Consider the following 19980-nt stretch of genomic DNA (forward strand, 5'->3'; position numbering starts at 1 on the left):
AGCAGCTACCACCCTCATCAGCATCATGAAGATAAAGCTGATGTCCATGTGATTGAGAGGGCCCAGTACTACAGGTGGAGAGCCTCCAAACAATCCCCATTCAACATTCAGATGCTAATTAGCAACAGACCTGTGCAATCAAGTATCATGAATTGTCAAAATCAGATGGTGTCCTGAATCAACTACTGGAATTAACATCTATTTTAATATTCATGGATCTGGATATTCATACTACCCCCATCACTGAGACTGCATTAAAGCAAGGACATGAAGTTTTGTTCCCTCATCTTCATTTTTCAGTCAAATAATTGTTTTTAATGTTATTGTAGAATGGATACCTCAAAGTGAGCTATAACATTTTCCTCCAACTTATGCTGGCAGCAAGTTACATAGCCATGGGGCACTTGCCAAGAAAGTGTTGTCTCCTGCACTCATGAGTCTCAATCTTGAGGCTGAAAAAAGAAAAGGAGTACTTGTGGCACCTTAGAGACTAACAAATTTATTAGAGCATAAGCTTTCGTGAGCTACAGCTCACTTCATCCGATGAAGTGAGCTGTAGCTCACGAAAGCTTATGCTCTAATAAATTTGTTAGTCTCTAAGGTGCCACAAGTACTCCTTTTCTTTTTGCGAATACAGACTAACACGGCTGCTACTCTGAAACCTGTAATCTTGAGGCTGGTAATTCAACTTTCCAGTAGAAAAAATATCTGGGGGATCACGCCTATCTGAGATAAAGTGGTCACTCTGCTAATTTGAGCCAAACCCATGGAAGGCTTTGAAGACAAGGACAAAAAACTTTGGATTTGAGGCGCTATTTGATGAGGAACAAGCATAATGAGAGGAGCATAAGGGCAACTGTACTCTCAGCAGCTCATGATGCTTGTCAAATGGGCTGCTATATTGGGACCAGCTGGAGATTTTTTACATGGTAGGAGCGTATTCCTCAACAATTCGAGAAAAGATTTGAGTCTGACCAGTTGTTAATAGACTTTAAGAAAGCATTTAAAAAAGTTTCACTCACACACACACACACACTCTCTCTCTCTCTCTCTCTCATTCAATAGCCTCTGAGCTGGAATGAAGGAATTTGGAATGCCTGACAAAATTAGGATAATAATTTTGTGTTTGCAACTGAAAGAGTAGACTGTGAAATCTCTTCCCCATTTGAGATCAACACTGAACTAAGCTGGGGAGATACGCTATCCCCAGGACTCTTTAACGTTGCTATTGAAATAGTGGTGCAATCGCTGAAATTCTCAGAATGGGGGTGAATTTAAATGGCCTGACAAACTTTTTGGATACACTGATGACCTGGGCTACCCAAGGGTATGTCTACACTACAAAATTAGGTCAAATTTATAGAAGTCAGTTTTGTAGAAAGCGTTTTTACACAGTCGATTGTGTGTCCCTACACAAAGGCTCTAAGTACATGTAGTCGGCGGAGCGTGTCCACAGTACCGAGGTTACCGTTGACTTCTGGAGCGTTGCACTGTGGGTAGCTATCCCACAGTCTCCACTGCCATTTGAATTCTGGGTAGAAATCCCAGTGCCCAATGGGGCTAAAACATTGTCGTTTTAGGGGTGGTACTGGGTACATATTATCAGGCCCCCCTTCCCTCCCTCCTTTCATGAAAGGAAGGGCGGACAGTTGTTTTACGCCTTTTTTCTTGAGTTACCTGTGCAGACGTCATACCACGGCAAGCACGGAGCCCGCTCAGCTATCACCGTATGTCTAGAGTGCTGGTAGACGCGGTACTGCATTGCTACACAGCAGCAGTTTATTGCCTTTTAGCGGCAGACAGTGCAGTATGACTGGTAGCCGTCGTTGACGTAGTCCTGGGTGCTCTTTTAACCGACCTCGATGAGGTCAGGGGCGCCTGGGCAAACATGGGAGTGACTCAGCCAGGTCATTTCCCTTTTAAAGTTTAGTCTCATGGCGATAGAGTCCTACCACCAGTGCATTGTCTTTTAATCAGCAGCCAGCAGAAGATAATGGCCAGCAGTCATACTGCACCGTCTTCTGCAGAGCACCCAGGAGATGACGATGGCTAGTGGTCGTACTGCACAGTCTGCTGCCAGCAAGATATATAAAAATAGATGAAGTGGCTCAAAACAAGAAATAGACCACATTTGTTTTGTATTCATTTTCTCTTCCCTCCATCCGTGAAATCAATGGCCTGCTAAACCCAGTTTTGAGTTCTTTCCTTGAGGAGGCCATTCTGTTTCTCGCAAAGCTACCCCCTTTGTTGATTTTAATTCCCTGCAAGTCAACCCTGTAAGCCATATCATCAGTCGCCCCTCCCTCCGTCAGGGCAACGGCAGACAATCGTTCCAAGCCTTTTTTCTGTGCAGATGCCATACAATGACAAGCATGGAGCCCACTCAGATCACTTTGGCAATTAGGAGCACATTGAACACCACATGCATTATCCAGCAGTATATGCAGCACCAGAACCTGGCAAAGCGAAACCGGGCGAGTAGGTGACGTCAGCGCGGTGAGGAGAGTGATGAGGACATGGACACAGACTTCTCTCAAAGCACGGACCCTGGCAACGTAGGCATCATGGTGCTAATGGGGCAGGTTCATGTGGTGGAATGCCGATTCTGGGCTCAGGAAACAAGCACAAACTGGTGGAATGGCATAGCGTTGCAGGTCTGGGACGATTCTCAGTGGCTGCGAAACATTTGCATGCATAAGGGCACTTTCATGGAACTTTGCAACTTGCTTTCCCCTGCCTTGAAGCGCAATACCACCAAGATGAGAGCAGCCCTCACAGTTGAGAAGCGAGTAGCAATAGCCCTGTGGAAGCTTGCAACACTAGACAGCTACAGGTCAGTTGGGAATCAATTTGGAGTGGGCAAATCTACTCTGCGGGCTGCTGTGATCCAAGTAGCCAACACAATCAAAGATCTGCTGATATCAAGGGTAGTGACCCTGGGAAATGTACAGGTCATAATGGATGGCTTTGCTGCAATGGGATTCCCTAACCGTGGTGGGGCTATAGACGGAACCCATATCCCTATCTTGGCACCGGAGCACCAAGCCGGCGAGTACATAAACCGCAAGGGGTACTTTTCAATAGTGATGCAAGCACTGGTAGATCACAAGGGATCACCAACATCAACATGGGATGGCTGGGAAAGGTACATGACGCTCGCATCTTCAGGAACTCTGGTCTGTTTCAAAAGCTGCAGGAAGGGACTTTCTTCCCAGACCAGAAAATAACCATTGGGGATGTTGAAATGCCTGTAGTTATCCTTGGGGACCCAGCCTACCCCATAATGCCATGGCTCATGAAGCCATATACAGGCAGCCTGGACAGTAGTCAGGAGCTGTTCAACTACAGGCTGAGCAAATGCAGAATGGTGGTAGAATGTGCATTTGGATGTTTAAAATCTTGCTGGTGCAGTTTACTGACTCAGTTAGACCTCAGCGAAACCAATATTCCCACTGTTATTACTGCTTGCTGTGCACTCCACAATATCTGTGATAGTAAGGGGGAGATGTTTATGGCAGGGTGGGAGGTTGAGGCAAATCGCCTAGCTGCTGGTTACGCACAGCCAGACACCAGGGTAGTTAGAAGAGCACAGGAGGGCATGGTGCGCATCAGAGAAGCTTTGAAAACCAGTTTCATGACTGACCAGGCTACGGTGTGAAAGTTCTGTTTGTTTCTCCTTGATGAAAACCCCCGCCCCTTAATTCACTCTACTTCCCTGTAAGCTAACCACCTCCCCTCCTCCTTTCAATCACCGCTTGCAGAGGCAATAAAGTAATTGTTGCTTCACATTCATGCATTCTTTATTAATTCATCATACAAATAGGGGGATAACTACTAAGGTAGCCCAGGGAGGGGCGGTGGAGGAGAGAAGCACCAGGAGGGGTTGTGGAGGAGGAAAGGACAAGGCCACACAGCACTTTAAAAGTTTAAAAAACTTATTGAATGCCAGCCTTCTGTTGCTTGGGCAATCCTCTGGGGTGGAGTGGCTGGGTGGCCTGAGGGCCCCCCGCCCCCGCGTTCTTGAGCATCTGGGTGAGGAGGCTTTGGCATTTGGGGAGGAAGGCGGTTGGTTACACAGGGGCCGTAGCGGCGGTCTGTGCTCCTGTTGCCTTTCTTGCAGCTCAACCATATGCTAGAGCATATTAGTTTGATCCTCCAGCAGCCTCAGCATCGAATCCTGCCTCCTCTCATCACTCTGCCGCCACCTTTCAGCTTCAGCCCTCTCTTCAGCCCACCACCTCTCCTCCCGGTCATTTTGTGCTTTCCTGCACTCTGACATTGTCTGCCTCCACACATTTGTCTGTGCTGTCAGTGTGGGAGGACAGCATGAGCTCAAAGAACTTTCATCACAAGTGTGTTTTTTTCGCCTTCTAATCTTTGCTAGCCTCTGGGAAGAAGATCCTGTGATCCTTGAAACACATGCAGTTGGTAGAGGAAAAAAAAGGGACAGTGATATTTAAAAAGACATTTTATAGAACAATGGGTACACTCTTTCACAGTAAATCTTTGTTAACATTACATACATAGCACATGTGCTTTCGTTCCAAGGTCGCATTTTGCCTCCCCCCAGTGCATGGCTAACCCCTCCACCCTCCCCGTGGCCAACAGCGAGGAACATTTCTGTTCAGCCACAGGCAAACAGCCCAGCAGGAACGGGCACCTCTGAATGTCCCCTTAATAAAATTCCCCTATTTCAACCCAGGTGACCATGAATGATATTCTCCTGAGGATAAACACAGAGATAAAGAATGGAAGTTGTTTGAATGCCAGCAAATGTACACTGCAATGCTTTGTCCTATAACGATTCCCAAGTACATGCTAGTGGCCTGGAGTGGTAAAGTGTCCTACCATGGTGGACGGAAGAAGGTTGCCCTCCCCAGAAACCTTTTGCAAAGGCTTTGGGAGTACATCCAGGAGAGCCGCGAATCCCAGGGTAAATTAATCATTAAACATGCTTGCTTTTAAACCATGTATACTATTTTAAAAAAGGTACACTCACCAGAGGTCCCTTCTCCTGGCGGGTCCAGGAGGCAGCCTTGGGTAGGTTTGGGGGGTACTGGCTCCAGGATCAGGATGAGAAACAGTTCCTGGCTGTCAGGAAAACTGGTTTCTCCGCTTGCTTGCTGTGAGCTATCGTCATCTTCCTCGTCCCCAAAACCTGCTTCCGTGTTGCCTCCATCGCCATTGAAGGAGTCAAACAACATAGCTGGGGTAGTGGTGGCTGAACCCCCTAAAATGGCATGCAGCTCATCATAGAAGCAGCATGTTTTGGGCTCTGACCCGAAGCGGCGTTCGCCTCTGATTTTCCGATAGGCTTGCCTCAGCTCCTTAAGTTTCACGGGGCACTGCTTCGGGTCCCTGTTATAGCCTCTGTTCTTCATGCCCTGGGAGATTGACAAATGTTTTGGCATTTCAAAAACTGGAACCGAGTTCTGATAGCATGGATTCCTCTCCCCATACAGCAATCAGATCCCATACCTCCCATTTGGTCCATGCTGGAGCTCTTTTGCGATTCTGGGATTCCATCATGATCACCTCTGCTGATGAGCTCTGCATGATCACCTGCAGCTTGCCACGCTGGCCAAACAGGAAATTGAAATTCAAAAGTTCACAGGCCTTTTCCTGTCTACCTGGCCAGTGCATCTGAGTTGAGAGTGCTGTCCAGAGCAGTCACAAAGGAGCACTCTGGGATAGCTCCTGGAGTCCAATACCGTCTAATTGTGTCCACAGTAGCCCAAGTTTGACCCAGCAAGGCCGATTTCAGCGTTAATCCCCTTGTCGGGGGTGGAGTAAGGAAATCGATTTTTAAGAGCTCTTTAAGTTGAAAAAAAAAAAAAAAAGGGCTTTGTCATGTGGACGGGTGCAGGGTTAAAATCGATTTAATGCTGCTAAATTCGACCTCAATTCCTAGAGTAGACCAGGCCAAGAGACAGAAGGTACAAAGGATTGGAGACTTGAAGGATGTGGAAAGAAAAATGAGACTTTAGACCAATTATATGGTTGTAAAATGATGATCTTGGACAAGCTTACTTAGCAGTTGATAAAAAAGTTAGATGGTAATTAATTAATGTTCCTAGGCATTTAAACTAACAAACAGTTAGGTGAGGGAGGAAACAGAAGGCATGATTAGAGAGGGGAAATGCCTGTTACATTTCTCTACATGGAATTTTTTCAGCTCACAACAACAACTGAGAAAGACCAAACATCAGATCTGAGGCCATTGTAAGGCCTATTGTTTTATATGGATGCGAGAGACGCAGGCACTTACTAAGACAGATAGCTTATAAATACCTTCAAAAATACAGGGTTGAGATGAAGTTTTTGGCTAGTAAGGCCAAAAGAAGAAGATATAATATGGAATTGCAGGAGGTCTATGGAGAAGCAAGTATAATAGTAGTGAAATCCTGATGACTCCAATAGGCAGGACATGTAATTAGGACGACGGAAGACAGACCAGCTAAGCACCTCTTGTAAGGACATACATAGTTGTGGTGTCTGACCAAAGAGAGGATGGAGAAAAAAAATTTAAGTGCTCTTAATGTGAATTACCATCAATGGGGAAAAAAAATATGCACTTGACAGAAAGATGTGGGGAAAAAAAAACAGTCTGGCCAAGGATTTCAATGGTCTACACAGTCAGGGAGGAGAAGGAGTAGATGTGTATTAAATAATTATTTATCCATAAAAATTCTTACTTGTCTTAAGAAAGCAGAAGAATGGACTTGGATGGTAGACAAAGTTTGAATGAATCTTTTCACATAGCTATTTAAAATGCATACTAAAATGCATTGCTTTAAGTTCACTGTCACCATTCTTTAATTGTCTTAGTAACATTGTCAGAACTGTTTACCAGATGAAAGCTATCTCTACTATTAGAACAGGAGCACATGACAGTGTTCTCAAGACAAAGCTCAAACAGAAATTAAGAACTGAATACAGTTCTCTACATTTTTCTGGAAATTGAAAGTTACATTTGAAAAAATGAAATCAAGTTTTCAAAATACCTTTTTCAATCAGAGTATCAATATTCAATCAAGTAAGTTTAAATATGCTTATTTGCTAATAAGGTACTGAGTCACTTCACTTTAAAAAAAAAAAGCACTTGTGTGAACATTTAAAAATGTAACATGAAATGGACTGAACCTCTTAAACAATCTTAGGTCAACCGATTGATTTTCCAAATGCCTTGAAACACCTACTATGGACAATTTATTTTTCTTATTGCAATTATAATCATTTGAAGGTCTTACCGAAGAATTTATACATGGTGTCCATGAACTGCACTGCTGTCTCCCTCACCACCTTGCATCTGCATTTGCATCTGAGCCTGCATTCTCGCAATCATCTCTTGCATGCGACGAAGCTGGAAAAGACAAATAGTATAGAAAAAGCCCTTTAGCCCTCTCTCCTAAGCAAGTGGTTCTTCACTGCCACAACGGATTGTTTCCTATTCAATGACAACTAATTTTGGTCTTCACCAATACTTTTTTGATGGTTAGTTAGAACGTTAAAAAAATATTGCTTTTCAAATATGTAAGTAATTTACTGATCAAAACAGCAGGCATCACTTTTGATATTTGGCACCAGTTTCCTAAGTGTGTCTCAGCAGAAGCTTCTACTTCCTCTATTTCTTGCTGGTGTTATTGTCTTAGTTACAACAATACATTAAAATGGATTGTGTGTGGTAGAGTTGGAGAGCTGAATTAAAACTACAGTATTTACAGTCACTGAAGTTATTAGTAAAGTCCCAGTCTGCAAGCTGACTTACGTCCCCCATTCCTTGATCCTTGACAAAGAGGCAATACCCGAAGCATTCCAGCTATAGTGAAATAATTCAGACAACCTCTTCTGTGGCAGATAGGGATTGCTGCCAGGAACTCAGTAGTGCTGGTAATGCATCCATCCAAACATATAGGATATTAAAACTAAGAAAAACTTAGATTGGGGTTCTACAAATACAATTCAATAATCCTAAAATGTTTGAGTCTTTAAATGCACAAGTCAGGAAACAACTGTTGAGATTAACCCAACCATACTGCATATATGTAGTCCTCTTAAGTTCTATTTAGGCTACTGAATGATGCTCTGGATAGATTTAAAATAATGGAGCCAATACTGCTCTAGGAACTTTGGTTATTATGCCCTGGCTTTTGTGCATTTAACTTTTCACCCTTAATGCTGCATTAATAGATTTCTGCAATTTGTTTTTTTAATGAAGTTAGTATAATGACCCCAACAACTTTACTCCATCCCAGCCACTCCCCACATTGACAAGCCTGCCACCCACATGTTAACTACAGTCCTCTTCAAGAGATCATCCCCACTCCAGTGACAAGAGCACAAGTGGAAGGCAGGGGGTTCAGAAGGGGTCTTGTCCTTGTTAAAAGGACACAGTGAAAGGTTTCTGCAATCGTGGGGAGCAAGATGTTTTTCCTCCTGTGAAGGACTACAAGCTCATCTCTAGAATATCAGGGTTGGAAGGGACTTCAGGAGGTCATCTAGTCCAGGGGTTGGCAACCTTTCAGAAGTGGTGTGCCAAGTCTTCATTTATTCACTAACGTTTTGCGTGCCAGTAATACATTAACTTTTTTAGAAGGTCTCTCTCTATAATTCTATATATTATATAACTAAACTATTGTTGTATGTAAAGTAAACAAGGTTTTCAAAATGTTTAAGAAGTTTCATTTAAAATTAAATTAAAATGCTGATCTTATGCTGCCGGCCCGCTCAGCCCGCTGTCAGCCTGGAATTCCATTCACCTAAGCCAGCAGCAGGCTGAGCGGGTTCTGGGGTTGGGACCCCACCTGGCAAGAGGCCAGCAGCCAGAATCCCAGACTGGCTGCCGGTCTGGGGTTCCGTCTGCCGGTTCCAGTCAGCCAGGATCCCGGCTGCCAGCCCCACTCAGCCTGCTGGAGGTCTGGGATCCTGGCCCTGCCCACATAGAGTGGGTACCTACCTTCTCCCTGGTTCTAGCCCATCCTCTTCCTCTCTCTCTGCACTGAGCTGAGGGTGGGAGTGCACTAGCATAGGGCTGGGGGTGAAGGAGCAGGCTGGGGGTTGGGATATAGGGTCTGACCAGGAGCTAGAATGAGGGAGGGGGCTGGGGGTCGAGGCAGGAGATTTGGGTGTGGAATGCTTACCATGGCAGTTTCTATTTGGTGCGAGGGGTGCAGATGAGAATGTGCGTGTGTGCGGGTGTGTGCAGGAGCTCCCATTTGGTGCTCAGGAAGGCGTGGGAATGTGGGGGGTGCAGGAGTCAGGCCAGGGGGCTGGGGAGGGCAAAGGGGTCAGGGCAGGAGGCAGGGGTGTGTGTGTAGGGTGCTGGAGTCAGAGCTAGGTGTGTGTTGGGGGGGTGTAGGGATCAGGGCAGAGGGCTGGGTGTGCTTCCACAACAGGGGGCTGGAGGGGATATGCCCTAATTCCACCTCCCTTCCCCAAGGCCCTGTCCCCACCCTCTTCTCTGCCTCCTCCCAGGAGGAGAGAGTGTGCTCTGCAGCTCCACTTCTACCCCTCCCTTGCAAGGGCCATCAGCTGATCAGCAGCAGGGAGGGAGAGGAGGAGGGGTAGGAATGGAGCACACCAGTGGAAGAGGCTAGGGAGGGGGGAAGCTTGTCTGCCCTGCAGCAGCAGCCAGCAGGACCAAGCTTCTTCACCCTGCCCCCGTGGGGGGGGGGGTGCATGGAGAAGAGCAGGCTGGGGTGGACAGGATTTTTAATGGCACGCTGCTGCCTGCCGGGGTCCCAGCCTGGGTTCGGCAGCTGGCTGGGACCCAGCAGGCAGCAGCGTGCCATTTAAAAAAAAAAAAATAAAAAAAAAAAGGAGGCTCGTGACATCTTTTGCATGCATGCCATAGTTGCTGAACCCTGATCTAGTCCAACCCCTTGCTCAAAGTAGGACCTAATCCCCAGCTAAATCATCCCAGCCAGGACTTCGTCAAGCCTGACATAAAAACCTCAAAGGAAGGAGATTCCACCATGTCCCTAGGTAACCCATTCCAGTGCTTCACCACCCTTCTAGTGAAAAGATTTTTCCTAATATCCAACCTAAATCCCCTCCACTGCAACTTGAGACCATTACTCCTTGTTCTATCATCTGGTACCACTGAGAACAGTCTAGATCAGGGATAGGCAAACTTTTTGGCCAGAGGGCCACATCAGGGCACAAAACTGTATGGAGGGCTGGGTAGTGAAGGCTGTGCTCCCCGAACAGCCTGGCCCCTGCCCCCCTCCCAGTTCCCACCCCTGACTGCCCTCCTCAGAACTTCCAACCCATACAACCCTCCCCACCCCCACTCCTTGTCCCCTGACCACCACCTCCCACTCCTAACTGCCCCCTCCGGGACCCCATCCCCATCCAACACCCCCTGCTCTCTGTCCCCTGACTTTCCCCGCACTCCCTATCTACACCCCCACCTCTGACAGGGCTCCAGGGACCCTGCCTGCTATCCAACGCCCCCCCATCCCCCGCTCCCTGTCCCCAGACTGCCCTGACCCCTATCCACACCCCTGCCTCCTGACAGGCCGCCTGGGACTCCCACACACCATCAACCCCCCATTCCCCACCCCAGAACCTACAACCCATCCAACCACCCCCTGCTCCCTGTTCCCTGACTGCCCCCCGGGACCTCTTGCCCCTTATCCAACCTCCCCCCGCCGCCACCCCCTTACCATGCCGCTCAGAGCGGCAGAAACTTGCAGCCCCGTTGCCTGGACGGAGCAAGCCGTGCTGCCTGCGTGGCGGTGTCACTACAGGGGAGGGGGAACAGTGAGGGAGGTGCCAGGGGCTAGTCTCCCTGGCCAGGAACTCAAGGGCCAGGCAGGATGGTCCCATGGGCCAGATGTGGCCCGCAGGCCAGAGTTTGCCCACCTTGGTCTAGATCCATCCTCTTAGGAACCCCCTTTCAGGTAGCTGACAGCAGCTATCAAATCTCCCCTCATTCTCTTCTGCAGACTAAACAATCCCAGTTCCCTCAGCGTCTCCTCATAAATCATGCGCTCCAGCCCCCTAATCATTTTTGTTGCCTTCCGCTGGACTCTTTCCAATTTCTTCACATCCTTCTTATAATGTGGGGCCCAAAACTGGACACAGTACTCCAGATGAGGCCTCACCAATGCCGAATAGAAGGGAAACGAGCACGTCCCTCGATCTGCTAGCAATACTTATACATCCCAAAACGCCATTTGCCCTCGTTGCCAAGAAGGCTCACTGTCGACTCATATCGAGCTTCTCGTCCACTGTAACCCCTAGGTCCTTTTCTGCAGAACTGCTGCCTAGCCCCTCGATCCCTAGTCTGTAGCAGTGCATGGGATTCTTCCTTCCTAAGTGCAGGACTCTGCACTTGAGCTTCATCAGATTAGTGGGGGGAAGTTAGTAATGAAAGGAAATTATCTGACCGATTATCAGAGTGCATGTTCAAATGCAAATTCTAATTGCAGTATGCAATCTCCTTTTGCTTGTAATGCTGTTCACACTTATCAACACAGAGTAACAACTATATGCTAAGTGTGAAATTAAACTTTGTGAAATTAAATTCACATGGAAAGGTGCTGAAATTCTATAATTAAAAGACAAGCTTCTCCCCACTGCCCTGCTATGTGGATAATACTGGCTTAGCAGAACTGTATCTAGAGGCAAGAAGATATTTTGGTGTCAACAGTCCATTCAATAACTTGGTGCCTCAGAATGCTCTGAAGGTGCAGACTGATGCCAATTGTAGCAGGGATTTTGTAATATGATCACATCTGCTCACTATGAATTGGAGTGAGCCCAAGCTCATTTCACAAAGGACTTAAAACAACCAGCAGATGGCAAACTACTTTCTGATCCAAAACAGATATGAGCCGGCAGCCAGGACATTAAAGGTTCCATGTACAGTCACTACCTTGAGCTATCCAGTCCCCTCCAAGTTGGAATTTTGAGGGGGAAAAAAAAAAAACCCACACACATACACAGCTTTGGAATTACCAGAGCGAGCTAGCAAGCTAGCAGTTGTGACAATTCTTGAGAGAGAAAGTTCATACTCCTGTCACTCATACTACTTAAATTGTTTTGTTATAACTGTTTAAAAAATATAAAACCTAAAAACTTCTGCACTGAGACCACAATGAAATATTTAGCTCCAAAGAAAATAATTAAGGAATGAAAAGTGGACATTTTTGCAATACAAAGCTTGTCTATAAGGAAAGTAGTCTTACTTCAGCTTCTTTTTCCAGCAAAATCTGATCTTTATTCACTTCCTCATCTTCAACTTTCCTAAGATTAAAACAAAGAGGCAGAAACATTCATCAGTGTGTGCGCGCACCTTCGGGTTCATTTACTCAAAGTGGCAGCTTTATATCTGTTCATAGGTAAAGATAAGATTATGTTACTAAGGTCTTGGAAGTCATGGATTTCATGACTTCCAGAGCCCCTATGACATTTTCTGCCTCAGCCCCAGGCTGCCAGGGGAGCCCTCCCCTCCTCCCACAGCAGGACTTGGGCTCTCATCCCGCATTAGTCTCATTCTGTCAGTTTAAAAAAAAAAAAAATTAAAGTCAAGGTCTCCCGTGAATTTTTGTTTATTGCCTGTGACTAGTCCCTGACTTTTACTAAAAATAACTGACAAAAATCTTAATCTTATGAATAAGCACCCAAGAGTCTCATTCTGAACCAGACTTGCATTCTTCTCTCTCTCACATGCAGTTTCTTTAACTACACATAGGATTTATTTAGGCACTTTCCCTACATCAACTGAAAAACATTTTTCATAAGAATGAACCTTTTTCAGAGCAAGTACACCGATTTCCCCCATCCACCCCTCAAAAAAGAAAAAAGAAAAAACAAAGAAGCTTAACACAGGCACAAGTGAGGAATGCAGAAGGTTATTTGCTGTGAATTAAGACAGCTGTCATCCTTGATCTATATGCAAGACTCAGTACTATTTTTGAACAGTGTTTAAGTGCAGTAATTGATACAATAAAGATAAAGTTGTGTCCATGCAGGTATTTGATTACCACAACAGAGGTATACTAATATCTACAAAATTTTCACCAGCACCTAAATACAATTTAAAAGAGATGCTACAAGTACTCCAGTGTTCTCTGTCCTTCACAAATTCAACCACGTCCGAGCAGAACAGGTAGGCCCACCTCAGAAGAGGTGCTAAGGTTCGTATATTGACATGACTGAAGCAAAGCAAAAGTTTAAGATGATGGACAAACTATGAGCACGAGTTCAGAAGTGACATGTTAAAATAACTGGGCATCAGTTTTGGGTTTTCCTAGAGGCCCACTAGGATCTGTGTCAGGAATTTGGCTGCCCCTGCAGCTAGTACAGTTTCCTATAAGATCAGAGACATGAAATAGAACTAGTATATGCCACAGGTTTGATCAACCATATGAAAAGCCATGCATTACTATCAATATTTAAGACAAAGCAAAATGTCTTCTCAAAGTACCAAGTGCAAACCTAGAGCTTTTTCTGAAGAAAGAGATCCTTCACAATTCCTCATGGCTTCTAAATATCTTGCCACTTAATTCAGAGCTGAATTTCATGTAGCATATCACTGCCATTCCAATAACCTGGGAATTTTATTTGCATTTACCATTGACTCAGTGGGACCAATACCTTAATTTCTTTACTCTGCTATATATTCCATACATAATTCAGCTTGCTCAGTAAGTGGGTGCATTTAGCAATATATCTGGTAAAACCGGTTACAAAACATGTGCACACCTGATTAAGTGACTTAAACATGATATAAATCCTAGATATTTTATATGGTGCTCATTGATATACATATCTGAAAGCCTCCCAAAATGAGGGCAGAGCAGTATTCTTCCCTTTCTCCACCTATGGGGCAGTTTGAGACACAACAGAATACAGGTTTTTTAAAAGCGCACATACATCTGTTTGGAGATCTTACTGTGAAAAAGCAAGCTCCAAGCAAATCAGTCTAAGATGTGTTTTGCAGTCATGTGTAGAGGTGTAAGCGGAAGTGGTACAAAGAGCAATATATATTGTTAAGTCAGCATCAAATGCTAACCACCACTAAAAAGTAGGCTTATCACCTATGTAGGCTACAGAAGAGTGATGATGCTGTCAACAATCAGCCTGGCTTCAGGAACCAATAGCACTTGCAAAGAAGGTTTAAATTTTAACTACTATGCAAGTAATCCAATGCAAGTTACAAGGGACACTTCAACTTGAAATTCAGCCAATGTCAAGGTGTTAGAAGTAGTTTCAAGTACTACACATGCCCAAGTTTCCCTGCCATTTTTTCCTCCTCTCCCCACTGCAGCATGAAAGACCCATACAAATTAAAAAATATTTATTAAAGCTAATGTTAAAAAAAATTATATAGTACACAGGTTAAGAAAAGAGTGTCTGTACCTCTCGGTATAGTGCTTAGATTATCCACAGTACATAGTTTGTTTTAAAAAGTCATAAAATACATATAGCGCATAGTCAGCAATAACCCAAATTAAGGTGAATAAATTTAACAATACAGTTTAGATTTAGAATCTGAATACTTGGTTACATCGCTCATGAAAAATGTTAGAGTTGGTTGCAGAAAGCAAATATAGGAATGAGTGTACACTGAACCTCAGAAATTGAGCATTTAGGGTAGATTGTATTTTCCAAATGGACAATCCATAGAGGAAAGTATTTCAGTTACTTTCCCCACTGCGATTCTCATTGGCACTCCAGCTCATCCCTTCTGGTATTGACGATGTCTGGTGATGTGTTCTATGCAGATATCCCTCAACCACCTGATGGCATCCGACACCATGAGTTGCCGCATCAGCCGAGCGTAGCGCTGACCAATTCCACGTTCCCTCAACACTAACTCATTACTGGAGTCCCATATGCCGAGGGCTCCTATGATCAGCGTGTCCATCTGAATCTGGTAACCCTTAGCTCTCAAGGCGTCGCCCAGAGGGGCGTACTTCTCCATCTTTTGAGCTCTGGCATTGCGGAAGGTCCTGCTCCCAACCACGATTATCTTCTTCCGGTCCTCACTGGTGATGACTATGTCGGATCACAGTTGGCTGTTGGTTCCGGGGATGGTGAAGTTCATGGCAACCTTCTCTATGGGTGGTGGGATGGCTCTGACCAGGCGATCTTGTATGGTGGTGTGTTGCAGCTGCCAGGCTCTGAAATGGGGCTTTCAGCTACACAGGATGTGGGGGTAGCATCTCATTGGCATAGCTGCACTTCCTGCATTGCTTGTTCCGATTCCCATGGCGGATGGCTCCATTCAATGGGATGCAGTTGAGCCAGGCCCTGTGGATGAACCTCCAGTTGGCAAACTGGATGAAGCTGCCCCCGGGGAGGAAGTGGTTGCTGGCTTCCCACTTGCATGTCACCTCGAATGCCTTGCCGTGGTCCGCCTTCCATTCAGGTTTTCCATGTATTGCCAGCAGATGGCATCCTTTAGGGTCCTCTCCAGCACAGTTCTAGCTCTCAGAGTGATGCTAGTGTGATCTGTATTCTTCACCTGTGGCACAAGGACTCCCAGCTCCTGGTATTCCTCACACCACATCCAGCAGCGGCTGATACACTTCTCTAGTCGTTGCGTAGCGTTGTGGGCATGAGTCCAGAGCAAAGCATGCATATCTAACCATACATTGTTTCAGAGTAGCAGCTGTGTTAGCCTGTATTCGCAAAAAGAAAAGGAGTACTTGTGGCACCTTAGAGACTAAACACATTTATTGAGCATAAGCTTTCATGAGCTACAGCTCACTTCATTCGGAATGCATCCGATCAAGTGAGCTGTAGCTCACAAAAGCTTATGCTCAAATTTATTAGTCTCTAAGGTGCCATAAGTATTCCATACATTAAGTGTTTACTTTATGCACCTGACAACTGATGTTTACTAAGAAAATAGTAATTTGACACCCAACACTTCATAATACTCAAAGTAAAATACAATCCCTAAACTTATAACTAGATAGGAGACAAAAACCTCTAGTGTAGTGTAATCTAAAGCCACAAAACATATTGACTATCCTCATCCATCTGTCAGAGTATCTTGGTGTACACTGCCTATTTCCTGTTTTCAAGATTATGAGGCAGAAAGCTCAGCAGTTTTAACTCTATTTTTAATCTCCATGAGATTCTGAGCAACACACAATCCAAGTTAGACCAGTTCTATATTAAAGCTATATATAGACACCAAGCCCTTGAAACACACTTGCTAGATAACAGGAATCCAGTTCAACCAAAATTCCTTTAAAGACTAGAGAGGGGTTTCAATTTCAAAAAACAAGGTGGCTGAAAACAGAGATGAATAGCTTGCTGGCTTGCCTGGAGAAAGAACTGAACTACTATCATAGAGAAGTTGTGTAAGGGACTGCGGAAGACTTTGTTACGGCCTAGCCAGAGAACTTCCTCTTTCTTGAGCCAAGAGGTTACTGTGGGACATAGATAGCTGCTTCGTTTTTGTGGGATAGAGATAGTTTTTGAAGGACACAGCTGCTTTGCATGGCCCTTCGCCAGGTAGTAGAAAGCTCTCCTTTAAGAAGCACCTAATTCTATATTCATGAGCTGTTTTTGTGCAGTGCTTATTAACACTGATTGTCTGCCCCTCCGTTGGACTCCGTCCCAGGCAAAGGTCTGGTGTGCTGGGTTCCCCGCCTCCGTGACTGCAACGCTTGGGAGTCCCAGTTGCAGGTGGGTCACTAACCTTCAGTAAAGCCAATAACTCACAGCTGTGTGTAAGCCTAGTTTCTCAGAGTACTCCTGCCAGGCCTGTGGTACTTCGAGCACCTTGGCCCAGAACATTTGGAGCAGCGAGCAGGGTACTCTGAGAAGCGATGCCACTTTGGTCGAAGGTAGGGGAAATGGGGAAGCCGTCGCTGTCCCTACAGCATATACCAGGATGGCCCCCAATGGAGCACTGGGGGCCGGTAGCGCGGATTATGGCCGGGTGGGCTGCCCCGGCGGATTGGTCGGAGTTTCAACAGGCTGCAGGGGTCACGCCCGTGCAGCTGGTTGAGGGGTTGCAACGGTTACGAATGAACCGGCGCTCCGGGGAGGAAAGGCGGGCGATGGGGGAGCTAGGGTGGCTCCTCCTGACTGCCATCCGGGCCCAGGACGAGGAGGTGCTCCGCTTACAGCAAGCTCTGGAAGGGAAGACTCAGGAATGCACGGTGCAGGCGGAGACCCATGCTGTGGCTCAAGAAGTTGTCCACACGTTTAAAAACGAGTGAGTTGCAGGTGAAGACGTTCTGACAGGAGCCCGGGGAGAGTGTCCTGCAGTGGCTCGTGAGGGTCTGGGACAATGCAGGTAACACGGTTTTGTTGCTCTTATAAATTTCAAGAGTTGGGGGGTCCTATCGCAAGACTCTCAGGTACGTGCACAATTGGCAAACCCGCCACGGCCGCAGGCCGGGGGCCAAGAAATAGAAAGCCCCTCGTTGTACCGCTGGCTGGAAGCTGCATTGGAGGCGGCCTACCACCCGGTGGGGGATTGGAGGCACAGGTGCGCCCCTGGAAGACCATTCCAGAAGCGGTGCAAGCTCTCCGTCAATTGGGAATGGCCTGGGCCGTCTCCACGGGCGGGGAGATGGGGCTGGACGATGTACCGGTGACAAAAATCAATTAAAGCCACAGTCTTATGCCTGGCCCCTGATTAGTTAAAACCTTCCCTCCTCACAGTCGTCATGGCAGAGAATGGGCGTGTGGGAGACTTGGCAGCCACCCTTATGCAATTGGAGGCCGCCTTGGCGGGTGCTAGGCCAAGAGCCATACGGGCTGCGAAGGGGCAGCAAGGCAGGGGACAGGAGAAAGGGGAGTTGCGGGTGCCCCGGAAGACCTTGTGGCTAAATCTCTTGCAGGCTGGTGTCTCTCGCGAGGAAGTCAATGGAAAGCCAACGGCGGACTTATATAAGCGATGGATGCAGCTGCCCCCTACCAGACGTAGTGCCGGAGGAAAAGGGGAGAAGAGTGTGGAATGAACCAAGCCCGCGGAGCCCTCTGCTCCGCCAGCCGAGTGGAAACTGCAGCACCCATATTGAGGGCATGGCAGGTCTTCCGTTCCGTGCGTTGCGGTAGCCACACACGGGAGGGAGGTGGGGGACCGACGCCCCTATGTACCCCTAGTGATTCGCTGGCCGCGGGGAGGAGTCCAACACATGTTGGCGTTGATAGATACGGACAGCTGGGTATTATACAAGGGCCTCCGGACCTGAATAACTGCGTGAGAGGCAAAGGGTTGGGAACTTGCAGGCCAGCCCCTGTGGGGAGCGGTGCTCTGGCAGCAACTCCTGCGCTATGCCCGATGAGCCCCTCTGGCCGTGCGACATGTAGACGCCCACACAAAGGCTAAAACCTCCAAGGCCCACTGGAATGTGACGGCCGATGCAATGGGAGCCAGGAGAGGCCCTGTGTAATCTGTTCCCTTTACCTCCTGTAGGTCTAGAAACCAGCACCGAGTGAGACCAAGTGGCACGTATTGGCCAACGTGTGGTGGACGGTACTGCAGCGGGAATCGCAGGCCACTGTAGTCCTCACCATCGGGGAAGGATGGGCATACATACTCCCGGAAGTGGAAGACTATCCCTGCATGGTCTCGCTCTCCCGTTTGTTGCGGCACTCCTTATGAGAGTCACCGCTGCAAGTACTACCACCTCCTCCGTAAATACCTGGTTGGTGTTAGCCCAAAGTGCTGTTAATGCGACGTAGTTTTGCTTATCGCGTACGTATGCCATGGGTGCCGTGATGGAGACCTGTTTCATCAGCGTCTGCACAGACCTGACCCTCGTCCAGCACTATTCCTTACTGAAGACAACTGTTAAGACTATTACGTATACAGATTTGTATACTTTGGGTCCCGCCTAATACAATGTAGACACGTCTATGTATTCGTTCCGTCTTCTTGGCTTGTATTTTTGCTGCCTTTGCGGCCGTGGCCTAGTTTCCCAGTGGTGTGTGCGGTTTCCACTCTGCACTGTATCCTCACGGTCCTTGACATCGCTCGAGAAAGCGAGGGGAGGAGTGTAAGGGACTGTGGAAGACTTTGTTATGGCCTAGCCAGGGAACTTCCGCTTTCTTGAGCCGAGAGGTTACTGTGGGACATAGATAGCTGCTTCGTTTTTGTGGGATAGATAGTTTTTGAAGGACACAGCTGCTTTGTTCTTGTAGGAGATAGTTCTTGAAGGATATAGCTGCTTTGCATGGCCCTTTGCCAGGCAGTAGAAAGCCCTCCTTTAAGAAGCACCTAATTCTATATTCATGAGCTGTTTTTGTGTAGTGCTTAACACCGATTGTCTGCCCCTCTGTTGGACTCCATTCCAGGCAAAGCTCCGGTGTGCTGGGTTCCCCGCCTCCGTGACTGCAATGCTTGGAGTCCCCATTGCGGGTGGGTCACTAACCTTCAGTAGAGCCAATAACTTACAGCTGTGCTTCAGCCTTGTTTTTCTCAGAGTACTCCTGCCAGGCCTGTGGTGCTTCGAGCACCTTGTCCCAGAACAGGTTGGAACCTATTTCTATTCTGACCCATTTGGTTCTCTCTCCAGTCTTAACAGCAGGGAAAATCCACTGCTGATTGTGAAAGGTTGTCAGCCCTATTAGTGTGTAATCATGTAACCCTCTAGTGGATGAAATGCACAAAAGCAGTTTTCAACTTTAAGCCAAGGCATACCTGATTAATTTCTACCTGAAACTCGGATCTCCCCCAATTCAAAACAAACATGAATTTTTAATCAAAATGAGGTTTTCCCTGTCCTTCACTCCCACTGTGAAGGATCTAGTGGTTTCTCTGACCCTCTAACCTCCCAGAGAAAAGGGAACTAGCATTTTTAAAGTAGGCATCATCTGTCAACTACTCTGCAATATAGGAAAACTATGCAGTTTGCAAGAGGTAAGATAAAGTGCTTGTAGTGGAACCTCAGGTTTACCCTGTGTTTTTAAAAACATCTGCCCATACAGTAGAATCTGATGAGAACATTAAATTCCTTTTCAAAGTAGGCTGCCAACACTGATTTCTAACCCTGGAGA

At 46.7% G+C, this 19980-nt stretch overlaps 1 protein-coding gene across 18 annotated transcripts in view; it reads right to left on the reverse strand.

Annotated features, from left to right (window-relative positions):
• The window catches only part of SEPTIN2 (septin 2), a 54817-nt gene that overhangs the window by 5733 nt on the left and 29104 nt on the right, over nucleotides 1–19980 (reverse strand). For 15 of the 18 annotated variants that reach the window (XR_006273990.1, XM_038416747.2, XM_043491615.1 and 12 more), the window contains 2 exons: nucleotides 12195–12252; nucleotides 7251–7363 (listed from right to left, as the gene is read on the reverse strand). Coding sequence is in view for 17 of the 18 variants with exons in the window: in XM_038416747.2 (XP_038272675.1) it covers nucleotides 7259–7363; nucleotides 12195–12252 (163 nt within the window). In the remaining variant the exon portion in view is untranslated. Of the gene's footprint in view, nucleotides 1–5157; nucleotides 5385–5532; nucleotides 5589–7250; nucleotides 7364–12194; nucleotides 15636–19980 lie in introns of those variants that run through there. The other 3 variants (XM_043491607.1, XM_043491608.1, XM_043491616.1) reach the window with 3 other exon arrangements.

The sequence above is a fragment of the Dermochelys coriacea genome, chromosome 9, assembly GCF_009764565.3.
Source record: "Dermochelys coriacea isolate rDerCor1 chromosome 9, rDerCor1.pri.v4, whole genome shotgun sequence".
NCBI classification, from domain to species: Eukaryota; Metazoa; Chordata; order Testudines; family Dermochelyidae; genus Dermochelys; species Dermochelys coriacea.